At 39.5% G+C, this 17,546-nt stretch overlaps 1 protein-coding gene across 6 annotated transcripts in view; it reads right to left on the bottom strand.

Moving 5' to 3' along the window:
- Nucleotides 1–17,546, bottom strand: part of AFG1L (AFG1 like ATPase) — a 189,356-nt gene that overhangs the window by 146,225 nt on the left and 25,585 nt on the right. For all 6 annotated transcript variants that reach the window (XR_006263997.1, XM_043439635.1, XM_043439637.1 and 3 more), the window contains exon 2: nucleotides 17,144–17,364. Coding sequence is in view for 5 of the 6 variants with exons in the window: in XM_043439635.1 (XP_043295570.1) it covers nucleotides 17,144–17,364 (221 nt within the window). In the remaining variant the exon portion in view is untranslated. The remainder of the gene's footprint in view (nucleotides 1–17,143; nucleotides 17,365–17,546) is intronic.

Raw genomic sequence — 17,546 nt, 5'->3', positions numbered from 1 at the left:
ATGCCAAAGCCTTTGACTGTGTGGATCACAACAAATTGTGGAAAATTCTTCAAGAGATGGGAATACCAGACCACCTGACCTGCCTCATGAGAAATCTGTATGCAGGACAAGAAGCAACAGTTAGAACTGGACATGTAACAACAGACTGGTTCCAAATAGGAAAAGGAGTACGTCAAGGCTGTATATTGTCACCCTGCTTATTTAACTTATATGCAGAGTACATCATGTGAAATTCCAGGCTGGATAAAGCAGAAGCTGGAATCAAGATTGCTGGGAGAAATATCAATAACCTCAGATATGCAGATGACACCACCCTTATGGCAGAAAGCGAAGAAGAACTAAAGAGCCTCTTGATGAAAGTGAAAGAGGAGAGTGAACAAGTTGGCTTAAAACTCAACATTTAGAAAACAAAGATCATGGCATCCTATCCATCAGTTCACAGCAAAAAGATGGGGAAACAATGGAAACAGTGAGAGATTTTAGTTTTTTTTGGCTCCAAAATCACTGTGGATGGTGACTGCAGCCATGAAATTAAGAGATGATTGCTCCTTGGGAAAAAAACCTATGACCAACCTAGACAGCATATTAAAAAGCAGAGACCTTACTTTGCCAACAAAGGTCCATCTAGTCAAAGCTATGGTTTCTGTAGTAGTTATGTATGGATGTGAGATTTGGACTGTGAAGAAAGCTGAGTGCCGAAGAGTTGATGCTTTAGAACCATGGTGTTGGAGAAGACTCTTGAGAGTCCCTTGGACTGCAAGATCAAACCAATCCATCCTAAAGGAAATCAGTCCTGAATATTCATTGGAAGGACTGATGCTGAAGCTGCAACTCCAAATCTTTGGTCACCTGATGGCAAAGAACTGACTCATCGGAAAAGACCCTGACGCTGGGAAAGATCGAAGGCAGGAGGAGAAGGGGATGACAGAGGATGAAACGGTTGGATGGCATCAACGACTTGATGGACAAGAGTTTCAGCAAGCTTCGGGAGTTGGTGATGGACAGGGAAGCCTGGTGTGCTGCAGTACATGGGGTTGCAGAGTAGGACATGATTGAGCGACTGAACTGAACTGAACTAAACATAATTTGCAGAAATAGTCCAGGGTCTAGTCAGAATATAATCAACATGTGCTGAATCAGTGAAATTCAATGCAAAAATTTAACAAAGAAGGGGGAGGAAAGATGACATGGCTACAACTCAGTGCTGCTAAAAACACACACACATATATATGCATATATGTGTATATACAAATACATGTGTGTGTGTGTGTATATATATATATGTATATACATATATATATATATATATATATATATCTCACTTGGGCCTCTCTTCTGTTTTTCCCAAACTTCATGTATTTTTGAAAAAACAGTTTGGAAAATATTATACTACATTATTGGAGAAGGAGATGGCAACCCACTCCAGTATTCTTGCCTGGAGAATCCCATGGACAGAGGAGCCTGGCAGGCTGCAGTCCATGGGGTTGTAAGAGTCGGACACGACTTAGCGACTAAACCACCACCACCACCATACTACATTATATATTACATACATAATTTATATATTTAAGGCAACATTTAGAAGATGATAAAGAGGTACCAGATGGTTATAGAGTACCAAAGGAAAAGATTCTCAAACATGTGAAATCACAGATATCTAGTACAGCATAAATACTGTTTAAGATTCAGATTTTACTCCAAAGAAAGATTTTACTCCAAAGAAATTGATAAACACAATGGATACTCCCCTAATGAAAAATGTTAGATATCACCCATCTAAACTGTATTATATACACCAAGTATTTTCACTTGGAGAGGCAAGCTGATTTTCTCCTAATAAAATCTGAGTCTTCCAAAAATTATTGAAATTATTTCAAAGGATTAAAAGTCTGTACTTTAATGGGAAAGTCAGAGGACTGAATGGAGAACAGTAAAACTATTTACAAGGCTGTAAAATGGGTCCTAAAGAAGTTTCTAAGTTCTTTATTCATCGTAGTGAATTGAGGGAGAGTTAGGTTCACACAGTTTCTTCAAAATAACTACACAGGAACCCACATCATTTACATGCTCCTAATTTACATTTTCTCACAATTTACCCTATTTTTCAGGTCCATTAAATTCCCTTTCTCAGTGTTTTAATTTCCTGCAATGTGTTCTTAGGTCTCAGAGCATGCCACCCTGGCCTAGTTCCTAGGTGCTGGGATGCGCCACATGTTTCCACCCTCCAACAAGCCTCCGATGTCCTGCTCTCCTCCCTAGGGGGAAATCTTGCTGGCTGGCTGCTAGCAGGCTGCTAGCTGGGTTCAGCCTCTGGAAGGCACTTCTTGTAGGAGACAGGAGGGAGAGGGTGGAGAGAAAGCCTGGTCATTCTCTCCCACTGCCTCCCTGCTTCAAGGCTGTGTCTCTGGCAGACAGGCTTCCCTCCAGAGCCATGAGGTCCTCGGGCCACAGCTCCAGCTCTCTGCAGGCTACTCCTTCACTCCTCCATGCCCTGTTTGCTGCCTTAGGACTGCCCTGCCCACGACTCTCTAAGTCATTTATTGATTCAGTCTTTATTTGAAACTGCTGTGAACAGTTTCCTACCAGAACTCTGATACATGCCCAACCTCTAAAATTCACACACTTCACACTAGACAAAAAATTGGAAATCTGAACGTAAGTTTCTCAAGTGACCAGCTGTAAAATTTGTCATGTTAACTATATCTTAGGGAATTTGTGAAGTAGGATCATGACACCTTCTCTAATGGGTTTTTGATAGGGATATAGTGATACTGTATTATGGACTCTGCAGATAGTAAGCATAAGGATGATGTTGGATGATAGTGGGAAACTATCGCCTACCTCCACAAGGGAAGAGTAATAGAGCTGAACTGAAAAGATCTTGGTACAAATTCTGATTCTGCTACTTATTAGCTATATGACTCTGGGTAAGCCACACCAACTCTACACCCTGCTGCTTCCTTATCTATTGGATTCAGGGCACAGCATAGGGGAGCTCCCATCCACTGCCCACCTCTACACGCCTAATCACAAGGCCCACTCACTCACACTGAAGACTGCAAACTTCATGCACTGATACCCACCTCTATCCAAACCTATGGACCATGAAAGAAGAAGCATCACACCCTTTGACACACCCCTCTCAAAGACCTGAACATTAATGTACACTTAAGCTATTTCATATCTATATAAACTCTACCAAACAAAACAAGAATACATTCAAGAACAGGGAGCACATTTTCAAATACTGTTCATATTCTAAGCAATAGAAGAAACCTCAATATATTCCAAAGAATCACTGTACTCCTACCTAATGGAATAAAATTAAAAATAAATATGGAAGGATAGCTAAAAACAGAAAAAAACTCATACTAAGATACTGACTTTCCTTCACATTCCTTCACATTCACCCAGACTTCTGGGATTGCAACTTCATATAGGAAGCTGAAGGAGGTCCAACACAATGCCTTCTGTTTTCTCTTTATAAAGATGTAGACATCTGTTGAAAGTGGTGCGGGAAGCGTAGTTTAGTTTGAAGGGAGCTAAGAAGGTTCTAGAGAATTGTTCAGACACAGAGTAAACTAACCAGTGAGATAGATTTGTTGACAAAATGGAGGGGTACTCCTCAGGACTTTCAGACTCTTAACAATCTTACACAACTGTGCAGCAAGCATGTCTTTTGGATGAGAATAGTCCTACTCCCCACTCTATCCTCCACAACCAGATGACAGTTTCAGGGGTAAGCTTATGACTAAGTTCAGCCACGGAGAGTTCTGTTATTAATCTCTAGGTGAAAGAGCTCTTGTCTTCTAGGCGCTACGCTGCATAGATGTGATGCTAGTTTGCTTCTCTGACATAAGCCAAGCTGAACACAAAGTCAAAATAATCAGGAGGGCAAGATAAAGAAGATCTCCAGGGCTTCCCTGGTGGCTCAGTGGTAAAGAATCCACCTGCCAACATAGAAGACATGGATTTGATCCCTCTGGGAAGATTCCACGTGCCTCGGAGCAGCTAAGTCCATGTGTGACAACTACTGAGCCTGTGCTCTAGAGCCCGGGAGCCGCAGCTACTGAGGCCACATGCCACAATTACTGAAGCCCACGTGCTTAGAGATCATGCTCCATGATAAAAGGGCCACCACAATGAGAAGCCCTCACACTGCAACCAAAGAGGAGCCCCTGCTTGAAATAAGTGTTGCTGAGGATGTAGAGAAAGGGAACCTCGTGCACTGTTGGAATGTGCATTGGTACAGCCACTGTGGAAAACAGTATGCAGGTTCCTCAAAAAATTAAAAATAGCGCTACCATATGATTTAGCAATTCCACTTCTAGATATTTATCCAAATGAAAACACTAGCTCAAAGAGATATCTACAACTCCCTGTTCTTTGCAGCATTATTTACAATACTCAAAAAATGGAAACAACCTAAGTGTTAAACACACACATATATAATGGAAATTATTCAAGCATTAAAAAAGAAAGGAATTCTGACATTTGGGACAACACTGATGGACACTGAAGGCATTATGCTAAGAGAAATAAATCAGACAGAAAGACAACGTATGAACTCTTAAGTGGCATCTAAAAAACAACTAAACTCACAGGTAACGAGTCAAGAGAGCATCTCAAGTTTAGGAGACTTACTACAATAAGTAACAGAATACTATAATACTAAATCAAAAGGGAGGATAACAAGAAAAGCAGCTGTCAGAAACAATGTTATTAAAATTTTTTTAAACAATATGACTAAATTGCAAGTCGTCCAACAAGGAAATGTGCTAATGTCACAAGTGTTTGGGGTCCTAGTTGTTATACATTTTGGTGATGACACTCCAAACCACTAAATTTAGTAAAAATTAATGTTTTTAATTTCATATACATGGAAAGCCCACTTTCACACAAAGAGTCCTTTGAACATGAAGTTTATATTTTTAAAGTAAATACCTGATAATTATTCTATCAAAATTTTATTAGACAAAGTCAAATGTAAAACTTGATTACTGGAGTCACATACACACACATAGTTAAAAGTACATTTGGGGGACAACTGAAGAAATTTAAATATGGGCTTCATATTTAGCCCATATTAATTACTTTATGAGATAAAACACAGGATGTTTTAAATTTGAGTTTCACACTGACATCATATAATGTTGCATGGGACATACATACACTAAAAAACCATTATTTATCTGAAATTCAAGTTTATCTGGACTTTATTTGCTAAATTGAGTGACCCTATTTTATATATCACTGCATCAACGTTAAGAGAAAATACTTGCAAGTGAAGCAAGAAGGGATTAATCTCCAAAATATACAAACAACTCATGGAGCTCAATGTCAAAAAAAAAAAAAAGCAAACAATCCAATCAAAAAATGGTGGAAGACCTAAATGGACATTTCCCCAAAGAAAACATACAGATGGCCAACAAATACATGAAAAGACGCTCAGCACTGCTCATTATTAGAGAAATTCAAATCAAAACTACAATGAGAGGGACTTCCTTGGTGGTCCAGTGGCTAAGCCTCCCCTCCAACTGCAGAGGGCCTGGGTTCAATTCCTGGTCAAAGAACGAGATCCTACATGTCGCAACCAACGATCCCGCATGCCACAAGGAAGATGGATCAAAGATCCTGAGTGTGGCAACTAGGGCCTGGCACAGCCAAATATATGTTTTTAAAAAAAACTACAATGAGGTACCACATTCTAACCACCCGTCAGAATAGCCATCGTCAAAAAGTCTACAAACAATAAATACTGGAGAGGGTGTAGAGGAAAGGGAACTCTCTTGCGTTGTTGGTGGGAATTAAATTGATATAGCCACTATGGAGAATAGTATTGAGGTTCCTTATAAAACTAAAAACAGAACTACCATATAACCCAGGGATCCCACTACTGGGCATATACCCTGAGAAAATCTAGGCGTAATTCAAAATGAAACACGTACCTCAGTGTTCACTGCAGCACTATTTACAACAGCCAGGACATAGAAACAGCCTGAATGTCTGACTGTGTAGCAACAGGTAAATGGGTAAAGAGGATATGGTACAGGCACTTCCTTGGTGGCCCAGTGGTTAAGAATTTGCCTGCCAATGCAAAGGACACAGGTTCCATCCCCGGTCTGGGAAGATCCCACATGCCGGGAAGCAATTAAGTCCACGAGCTCCAACTACAGAAGCCTGAGCGCCCTAGAGCCCATGCTCCATAACGAGAGAGGCCACCGCAATGAGGAGCCCAAGCACTGCAACTTGAGAGTAGGCCCCATTCCCAGCAACTAGGGAAAGCCTGCACACAGCAACGAAACCTAGCCCAGCCAAAAACAAAATTCATTAATTTTTTTAAAAAAGAAGATATGGTACATATATACAGTGGAAAATTACTCAGCCATAAAAAGGAATGAAACTGGATCGTTTGTAGAGATGTGGATGGACCCAGAGTCTGTCATACAGAGTGAAGTAAGTCAAAAAGAGAAAAAAAATAAATGTTGTATATTAATGCATGTATGTGGAATCTAGAAAAACGGTATAGGTGAAACTATTTCCAGGGCAGGAATAGAGAGACACAGATATAGAGAGCAGACATGTGGAACTCAGGTAGGGGAAGGGAAGGGTGGGATGAATTGGGAGATTAAGCCTAACATATATACACTACCATGCATAAAATAAATAGCTAGTGAGAACCTGCTATATAGCATAGGGAGTTCAGCTCTGTGCTCTGTGAGAACCTAGATGGGTGGGAATGGAGGGAGAAGGGGAGGGAGACCCAAGAGGGAGAGAATATATGTACACATACAGTCCATTCACTTCCTTGTACAGAAGAAACTAACACAATATTATAAAGCAATTATATTCCAATAAAAAAAATGTTTCTTGGTGCAATAATGGTAATACAGTTCTGCAGGGAAAGGTCCTTGTGAGGAGATACATAACGATGTTTTTGGAGGTCAAGTGTTTCAATATTACAACTTATTTTCAGATGAGTAAAGAGAAAATACTGAGAGAAAAAAACCCTAATGCGGCAAAATGTTGACCATTTTAAGTGGCTTTAAGGGTACTGTTGAAATTTTCCAAAATAAAAAGTTGGGTAAAACAAAACACAAAATTTGTAAAAGTGATTAATTACTGTATTACTTTTACTTTTGAACTAAGTCTTAAATTATTCCAAGAGTATCTACATATTTGCATTTTAGACAATTGCTTTCAAAACTATTCCTTTAACTTCTGCAAAATAAACATTTGTCATCCATCATTCCAAATACTTTGATTTAATCACTCTAACTTGATCCTTTGTTCCTTATTCAATTCAAGCATTAAAAATAATCCAAGGTGATTCTCATCAGAGCTGTAAATTAAAATAGCATGTCCTCCACCTTTCTGGGTTACTGTCCACTTGCTAGTCAAACATAATTTCCATTACGACAATTAAGATAATAATGGTGGTGCTTTAAAACAAAAAGAGTTTTAAATTTGTTTAAAATGCAGGAATATTACTTTTCCTGCTTCTCCACACACCCCTCACCATTCCACTATTATCTCCCAAAATGACAGAATCAGAAACAATGATTCCAGCTGGAATGCTGAACATAATTACATCTTTTAAAAACAAGCATTATATCATTCTCAACATAAACCACTGTTTGATAAAAGTAGATCACTTCAGGTTTCTAAGAAGACCATTAAAAACTAAAAAACTGAACTATATGTTAGCACCCATAAATTCTCTTTAAATGAAAATCTTTTTTTAAATGCCTTCAGCTGATTTGCAAAAGAACCCTTGTAACCTAAAGTACACCAATTTGTTCCGTTTACTAGTATAATTAAGCCTTTAAGTAGCTAAATAACGAGCGGGAGGAGGGTGGGGGGTGAGTTTAAATCTCTAAAACAACTAGCCTAAGAAATGGCTCAATTTCTGATTACAACAGAATTGCAAGATGCAAATGACTTTTTAATGCTGCATGCATTCAAGTAACAAGCATTTCTAAGCGCCTATACATGTCAGACAAATGAGCTAATTTCTCAGCAAATCCTTCCAGTTTACTCACTCCTGACTGAATTCAAATTCTGGACTAGTTTAGGTGTGACCTACTCCAAGTCAACCACTTGTTCAGAGGGACATCCAGGACATAAGTATAATTTTCAAACTGACCTGGAGTTTATCAAAAGAAAGATGTGGAAAATATCCCAGTCTGAACCCAGTTGAGGTTCTGAATTTGAGGGATTAAAATGGCCATCCAGGATTCTCCTGGATTTTCAAAGAACTGGCACTATGGAGGAAATGAGAACACAAACATGTCCCCAGAGAAGCAAGTGAATGTAAAACTCACAAAAACACCTACACTCTCACACAGACATAAGGATAGGTTCACGGGCAACTGACTTCAGAGTCAGAAGAGAAGTATTTTGTGAATCTTCAGTGATTGCTTTGTTATTCATTCAAATCTTTTTTTTTTTTTCTTTCATTTATTCCAGAGACATGAATTGAACATTGAGCACCTACTTTGTATCAGGCAGTGAACTAAGTTCTGCAGATCTAGGCAATCCAGAAAACAGTGACATAGTACGTACTAAAGAAATGTGTGGTCACCAGGTAGGCCATGTGAGATGGGCCATAATTAAAAGGATGGGGAGACAGGCAGCCTTAAAAAAGACCCAGAGGCAAGAGAAGGTCCCTGTCTTATCTAAATCTTTAAGTAACTTGTCACAGCTGGGGACAGCTGATAACAAAGACAGATGAGGCTGGTTAAGAGGCAGGGACCAGGTAGGCTCTCAAGAACTAGGCAGAATGCAGAACACGCTAATGAGTTTGTACTTTATCTGGAGGGCAGTGGGAAGCCTTAAGCAGAAGAATGGCCTAACCAGGTTATCTGTTATAAATATCATTATTGATACAGCATGGATAATGAGAGGAAACTGAATGGGAGGAAACGGGAGGAAAAGGCAACGCTACCTGTATCTGCTCTGCTGACAAGCCACCCCTGCCAGGTAGCAGTGTGATTCAGGGAGAAATACTTACGGGGACTTTTTGTGGTTCATCAGGGCAAAGTTAACTGAAGGCAGCTCTGTGGTGCTTTTCATTGCCATGAAGGGACTACGGATGCAATTGGAGCTATGCTTCACACTTCTGAAAAAGCTACACATGGCTGTGGCACTTTGGCCTGAAATAAACATTCAGTGTTCAGGTCCTAACATCTGCACATCTCCACTGGAGATGATAGCATGGGTTAGAAATGCTTTTTCTTTATAGTTCTCTCATTTCCAAATAGAGGTTTTCACTCAGCCAAAAACCTTTTACTGAGATACTTCCTATGCTTTGCTGAGTACTTTCTGCCCTTCCTCAGCCTATTTGTAAGAAGCAAATGCTGAACTAGTAGAATTATATTATCAGGGAAAGTTATAATTTCCTTAAAATTATTTTTTAAAATCAACTAACCTGTTGAAATATCTCACAATTACACTTAAAGATAATTTTATTATGGAATATTATAAATAGGCTAAACTGGAGAAAATATTGACCACCTGGTTACTTAGCGTTCAGCTTTACAAATCTTTATATTTTGACATATTTATTCCAAAATTTAAAAAAAATTAGATACAGTTGATGCCCCCCCCCCCCGGTTTTGTGCCCTTCTTCCTCAGAATGAACATTTCATTTTAAAAATATGTTCTGATTTACTTATCTTTTTGTGGCATCTACTACTTATTCCCCCAAAACAGACTCTTCTTTGATCATTTTTCTACCAGCTTTTTTGATTTTTTTTTCTCTTTTTGGTAGGAGTTCTTTATATATTCTAGATAGCAATCTATAGTCAATTTTTTTATTTTTAATTGGAGGATAATTGCTTTACAATATTGTGTTGGTTTCTTGGCATACGTCAACACGAATAAGCCATAGGTATACATATGTCAGCTTTCTTTTGACCCTTGCTCCCACCTCCCTAAGTCAATTATTTTTGATGTAAATATTTTCTCCCAGTCTGTGGTCTGCTTTTTAACCTTTCTAGAGTGTTTTTTGTTGACTATAAGTTTTAAATTTTAGTAGGGTCAAATGTATCCAACTTATCTTTATAATTTAAGCTTTTGTATAAGCGGGTCTTCCTTTCCCCACAGTCACAAAGATAATCCTCTATATTTTATTCAAGAAGTTTTAAAGTTCCACTTTAAGTTTAGGACACTGATTCTGTGGAATTTATGTTCAGAAAGGCAGATATCTAATTTTACTTTTCACAAAGATAATCAATTGTGTCATCCCTGTTTACTGACTAGATCATCTTTTTCCACTGATTTTCAGTGCCAGTTCAATGGTATATCAGGTCTCCATGTATTCTATTTTGTTCCACTTGTCTGTTTGTCTATATAATAAGCGATCAGTGAATAGTTTTGTTGACTAGAGGCAGATATATATATAGGAAAGTAACAGAAAATTAGACTGGAAACCTAACTAAGTACATTTCTGGTAGAACTTGAATACTATTAATGGTCTCCCACCACCCTCAAATCCAGTCAGGAAGCAGTCATCCGTCTATAGCAGGGATCAGCAAGTTATGGCCTGTGGGCTAAACCCAGCCTGACATCTGTTTTTATAAATAAATATTTATAAAAATACATTTATTTATGTATTATCCATGGCTACTTTGACTACAATGGCAGAACTGAAGAGCTGTGACAGAGATCATAAGGCCCCTAAAATCTAAAAGATTTCCTACGTGGTTCTTTACAGAAAATATTCACCAGCCCCTGATCTAAAGACCTGACCAAAATCTCAACGTAGATCCCATGACTCTAATGCCTCTTTATGGCCTACATAACTCTGCTGCCATAACTAAAGTAGTCAGTTTTGGCTGACAACGACAATAAAATTCCTATCTTAAGACATTAGGGCTATTCCCCTTTTCTTTTAATTTACTTTAAGGAATTTATAAAAGATATTCTCATCTAGTGAGGGCGTGTGGGGGAGAAATGGATGAAGGCAGTCCAAAAGTACAAACTTCTAGTTATAAATAACAGGGATATAATGTATAACATGATTAATATAATTAATACTGATACATGTTATATATGAAAGTTGTCTGGAGAGTGAATCCTGAGAGTTCTTATCACACACACAAAATTTTTTTTCTTTGTTTTGTATCTACAGGAGATGATGGATGGTCACTGGACTTCAATGGTAATCATTCTACTGTGCATGTAAGTCAGGTGGCGCTAGCAGTAAAGAACCCACCTGCCAACGCAGGAGACGTAAGAGATGCACATTTGGTTCCTAAGTTGGGAAGATCCCCTGGAGGAAGAAATGGCAACCCACTCCAGTATCCTTGTCTAGGGGATCCCACTGACAGAGGTGCCTCTGGCAGGCTACAGTCCATAGGGTCGCAAAGAGTCTGACACGACTGAAGTGATTTAGCACCCACGCATGCATGTAAGTCAAATCAGTATGGCCTACACCTTAGTTACATAACGCTATATATCAAATATATCTCAATAAAACTGGAAGAAAAAAAACAAAAATAGACATTCTCATCTACACTGACAGCATAATTTTACCTCTGGAACCATGACAAAATTTAAAATGTAATTGAATACATTTGTTAATTATTCTGGAGATGGAAGCAGGCCCATTACACTCTTTTTCTCAAATTTCAGACATAAATGAGTCTTTGGCATGTGTTAAGTTCCCAAAAAACAATGCAGTTTGACTCCCAATCTTGCTTCCTTACAGATAAAGCTGTCATTGGGTTAGGACATAATCTTTTGCTTTGGCTCTCATAAAAATTCGATACCAAAAAAATATGCATTTAAAAATATTTCCAGTCTTTAATAAAGCTGTGGTGATAGATATCTACTCCAAAGTCAATGCTGCTTATTATGTTCTAAATGCTAAATTACCAGAGAACAGGGAAGCTTTACCTAAATCACACTGCTCAACCTACATCACCTATAGGAAATGTCAGTTTTAAGAAAAGGAACAGAGAGAGTAAGGGCTCACTTCCTTAGCTGGAGGAGAGAAAGAAGGAACTGAGGAAAAACCAGCAAACTGGATAGTCTTGGATAAATAACTGAAGGGATCCAGACAATGGGTCTCCTGCATCTCCTGAGAGAAAAGTCCACAGCACAGCATTCCAGGTATCTAGCTCACGGCTGCCAGGTGTTAGGAGCCAGATCACAGAAAGCTACCAAGACCTTACACCAGCTGAATTCAAGGCAGCACAGGTCATTTCTACCTGCTACATGCATTGTTCTTAGGAGAGTAAGGAGAGGTATCCAAATAAAAGACCATAATAGGTTGTAAAAGAAAATCTGAAATAATCATTTCTCATTAGGGAAAAACAAAATTATTTTGTGAAGAGCAAGAGAAAAGGAAAAGGAATTTTGACCCCTGCTCCCCTTCCCAGTTCCCAGGTCTCTTTGGCTATGGTGTCTCCTCCCCAGAGATGAAAAAACCTGGCTGCCTATATACCCCTGATTAATGGAAACAAATTTTCAGAGCAGCTCCATACTCTGTTTAATTCTTTCCCTCCATGACTCTAGAAATGCTTGATTTGGCTGTGTAAAAGTAATACTAATTATAGTGATTTACATGAACTACTTACCATTTATGCCTAATTACCTCACAGCACAATAACAATTATGCATACATTAAATGTGTCAGATTAACCTGGTTGTAAGTTTTATTTGATAACAAAAGTAAAGTGTTCATAAATGCTCATTCTTCCTAGTTTGTTGCTCATATAGCATGGTCATCTGCTCATAACTTTTTCAAATTTTTACTAGAGAAAACACTGTTACATAGGTAGGTGAAAGCAGCCTAATAGTCTGCCACCAATTCTCCTCACTGATAAATAACCCCAGCATTTTGCGAAGAATGTGCATTTTATTCTAACATTATGGCTTACCCTTACAGAACGTTTCTTAGGAGTACAATTTTTTTTAAGTCCACCAAAGTGAATATTTAAACATCTGTATCAAAAACAAAATCAAATCTGCATATATGCTAACTGAAATTAAGTCAGACAAAGACAGTCCTGTATGTTCTCACTTACAGGCATAATTTTACAAGAGCCTAACTCATAGGATGGTGGTTATCAAGAGCTGTGGGGCAGGGGAAATGGTGAAATATTGGTCAAAGGGTACAACCTCCCAACTATAAGATCTAATGTACAGCATGGTGACTATAATTAATAGTATAGTAGTATATTAATATTTGAAAGTTGTCAGAAGAGTAGATCTTAAATGTTTTCACCACAAAGAAAAATAGTAATTATGTCAGGGGATATGCTGCTGCTGCTACTGCCGCTGCTGCTAAGTCACTTCAGTCTTGTCCAACTCTGTGGGACCCCACAGACGGCAGCCCACCAAGCTCCCCCATCCCTGGGATTCTCCAGGCAAGAACACTGAAGTGGGTTGCCATTTCCTTCTCCAATGCATGAAAGTGAAAAGTGAAAGTGAAGTCGCTCAGTCACGTCCGACTCTTAGTGACCCCATGGACTACAGCCTACCAGGCTTCTCCATCCATGGGATTTTCCAGGCAACAGTACTGGAGTGGGGTGCCATTGCCTTCTCCGATGTCAGGGAATATAGGGGTTAACTAATTTTATTATGGAATCATTTAGCAATGTATTCAGGTATGAATCATCACACTGCACAATTTAAACTTAGGTATGTTATCTGTCAATAATATCTCAGTAAAGCTGGGGGAAGAATCAAATGTCCATGAAATTATAAACCCTATTTATGAAAATCAAAAATTGTACATACTGGGCTTCCCTGGTGGATCAGTGGTAAAGAATCAGATTGCCAATGCAGGAGACATGGGTTTGATCCCCGTCCAGAAAGACCCCACATGTTGCAGAGAAACTAAGACCGTACACCATGACTCTTTAGCCTGTGTCCTAGAGCCTAGGAATTGCAACTACTGAGCCCTGAGCCCACGGGCCATAACTACTGGAGCCCATATGCCCTAGAGCCTGTGCTCTGCAACAAGAGAAGCCACCACAATGAGAAGCCTACACACCGCAACTAGAGAGGAGCCCCATCTCACAGTAACTAGAGAATAGCCCACACAGCAACAAAGATCCAGCACAGACATAAATAAAATTATTTTTTTAAAAAAAGGGATTCTACACTACTAGCAAAGTTCTATTGCTGGAAAATCTAACAGTTTAAATTTTCCTTCTCTGATAATTGGCATGTCAGTATTTTTAGAAGAAATAGTCTTGTGGCATCTTTATAATCTTCAAAACTGAAGTTTTACATGTTTTATTCAGGCTAAATTTGTTATTTGGGTCTTTTGCAATGCTAAATATTTTGTGGGTTTAAGAAATGACAGGACAAATACTACCACAAAAAGATGTTTATCAATCTACTAAATATTCATTCACATATGCATTGGGATTAACAAATACAAGCTTTCACTAGACATATTAGAAACTACCTGACTTGTCAAATGTCCTCCTTACATAAGAATTACACAATAAAACAAGGGCCTCTAGATAGTAAAGTATTGCATTTCCTTCCTGCTAAACAGCTATTTAGAGGCAGTTCAGCATAGCCAATTCATACATCAAAGGTGGGATAAGATACAAAAGTCATGATAGAAATTTTAACTTTCAGATAACAACAAAAATCTGTGAAGTAAAACATCTTGTCTCCTGGCTAGGACACATAACAGAGTTGTTATTTTATTTGGAAGACCTCCTGTAATACAAACTATAATTAAGTATGCAATACTTAAGCAATCTATGGTTTCCAAACTTCTTACTTCTTGATTCACCCATAAACTTTTGGGAACACAAGAGAAAGAGAAAACGTCGGCCATCAAAAGGGATAATTCATCGTTATTTCCCACGACCATGGTGCTGGACCAGCCACCACACCCTGGCGCCCAGCCGCACAGTCCACTTCTGAGGGAAACTTCCCTGCTCACGGGAGCACCAGATAGCACCTTATACAGACAGCCGATCTTTGTGGTGACTAGCACCCCTGGAAAACTGGTGTGAAACGTCTGCCCAAACAGGGATGAAGTGTTTGGGTGGCCTCTCAGATTCCTCCTCGGGAACTTAAACCACAGATACAGGAAAAGAAATGAGCAGCTGGTAGGATGAATAGAGTGGGAAAGAGAATGGGGAGAAGGAGTAAAGAGCAAACAGATCACTATGAATGGCAGGGCACTGGAGAACCAGCAGGGCCCGCTGCCTGCCCGTCATCAGGGCTTTCAGAGTCACTGTGCTCCGTTGCTCCATCGTGTCTGACTCTCTGAGATCCCATGGACTGTAGCCTGCCAGGCTCCTCCACCTGAGGAATTCTCCAGGAAAGAAAATTGGAGTGGGTTGCCATTTCCTCCTCCAGGGAATCTTCCCAACCCAGGGACTGAACCCATGCCTCTTGCATCTCCTGCATTGGCAGGTGGATTCTTTACTATGGTGCCATCTGAGAATGGTGCCAAAAGCTGGTGCAGGCTCTGGGAGGCCTGGCTGAGTGATGGAGATGCCCTTTGTTGCTATTTTCTTTTATAATCTCATTCTACATCTCCATTTCTTTCTCAAGCCTAAATAACACTTTACTGTTTTTAACCAAAACATGTTAATACAATGCAGTGTTTTTCCTTACATAAAAAGAAAACTATTTTGTTACATTCTCAAGTGCTTTTTAAAAAGTAAAATTACTTTCAGTAGAACTTATAAATAAAGTACTATTGTTATAGTTATATTGTTATTGTTATATTGTTATACAGTACCTTTCTTATAAAGACTTTATAATAAAAGGATATTTGTGTTAAGGAGGGTAAGTAGTTTGGTCAGTCAATTAAAGGAAAACTAGTTTCTTAGGGTGAACCATATTCTAACTCTCATTACTATTAACATCCCTCATAATTCAAGGATGACACCACTGATAACAGAGCTGCTACAGCAGGACAAGGTATGGGAGTTTTCCCTGTTGTTTCAGAACTTCAGCAAAAACTCAAAGCTGAGGACAAGAGAAAAAGGTCCCCCTGTACACTAAAGGGAGGCACTAGTTGTAAATATGCAGGAATTCCTTAAAAAGAGGCGGCGGTGGGGGGGGGGGGTAGATAGAAAAAAACAGCCCCACAACCAAAGTAATCAAGGTAGAAAATTGTCAGCTGGGTAAAGAATCCTGTGGCATTTCCCCTGGATGAACCAACCTCACATCAAGTGCAAGGGGTCCCCAAGAGAAACATCCAAACAGATTAGAATTAAGGCAAAATGGGCATCCTCTCCCCAGCTGGATGCTCACGTACGTGGAGAAAATCTGCAGACAGCTACCCAAGTAGGGTGTGAAAGAGTTCACAGAAGAACCGGACATGTATGTGTCCCCAGGAGTACAGGGGTATACAGAACAGACACTGGGGTTTGCTTCTTACATCTGCAGAAGTCCAAGGGCAGGAGACTGACCGACGCTGCCCACGCAGTAGGGTTTGGAGGAAGGAGCTGTGTTACTTGGGTGGTCTCAGGAGACCCCCACAAAGGTGACCTGGCTACAGCTGTCCTGAAAGGACCCCACTGAAGAAGGCTACGTGCAAATAAGTGCAAGGGCAAGGCCATCCCCGCACCACAAGGCTGTGCTGTGAGGCGTTTGTTCCTTAGAGTCACAGCAGGTCGGTCACAGTGAGGCAGCGGGAGGTCCTCATGGGGGTCCTGAAGAACGCACACAATGCTCCTCACAGAGAGCTAGCATGTCAGCATCTACCACCAACGGCCCTTAAGTCACTCAAGACTGCTGTTTCACTCTAATCTTCTATCCCCCTCATTCTGACCCTAGGGAAGCCAAGCTAGCAGAGAGAGAAGGGGCGAGAAAAAAGAACAAGTCACTCCCTCTTCTCTACTACTGATCCCAGGTCAGGCCTGAGCTAGAGCGAGGGTGAAGCTTTGAATTGCATACACGTTTTCACTGTAACTGGTATTTTTTAGGTATTCTTTTTACTACTTCCGTATGAAGCTATTTGAATCCCCTTGAAGGTAAAAGAAAGCTATAGAACATCAAGAGGTCAAAAATGGGGACCCAACAGAGCTTGTTTAAAGGAACTGGTAGGAAATTTTCAAGCTCTTTTATGATTGCACCCAATTGCATTTAATCCATTTTTAAAATGCTCACACTTTTAACTGTTCCATCTTTAACATGACACAAATCTTACCTTAGAAAAAAGGCCTTCCTCTATCCTGTATCCTTTAAGGTCCTCATGCAGTTTCTGCAGACATTGTATGACTCTTCTTTGATGCTCATCATCCTTTAGCTCACGAGCTTTGATCAGAAAGTCATAGTGGTCCAGTGGTCCATGGCAAACAGCTAAAGCTTTTGAATAAGCCTCTGTAGCAGCAGTTGGAGACATACTCTCAGGGGGCTGAAGTGAATAGGCTATAAACAAATATATATATATAAGATTTAAGCCTTTCTGAAATGAAGGTACTTCATAGTGCTCAATACTGTTTCTTAAAACTTTTAACCAATTACAACTGTATATATTTGAGCAGCTGTTGTAAAAATCATTTTGATGAAAACCATAATATAAAACACATTTTGGAAAGAAAGCAGGAGTC

This window comes from Cervus canadensis, chromosome 20 (genome assembly GCF_019320065.1).
Source record: "Cervus canadensis isolate Bull #8, Minnesota chromosome 20, ASM1932006v1, whole genome shotgun sequence".
NCBI lineage: Eukaryota > Metazoa > Chordata > Mammalia > Artiodactyla > Cervidae > Cervus > Cervus canadensis.
The sequence above is the reverse complement of the archived record's forward strand: the minus strand, read 5'-3'. Positions and strand labels throughout refer to the sequence as shown.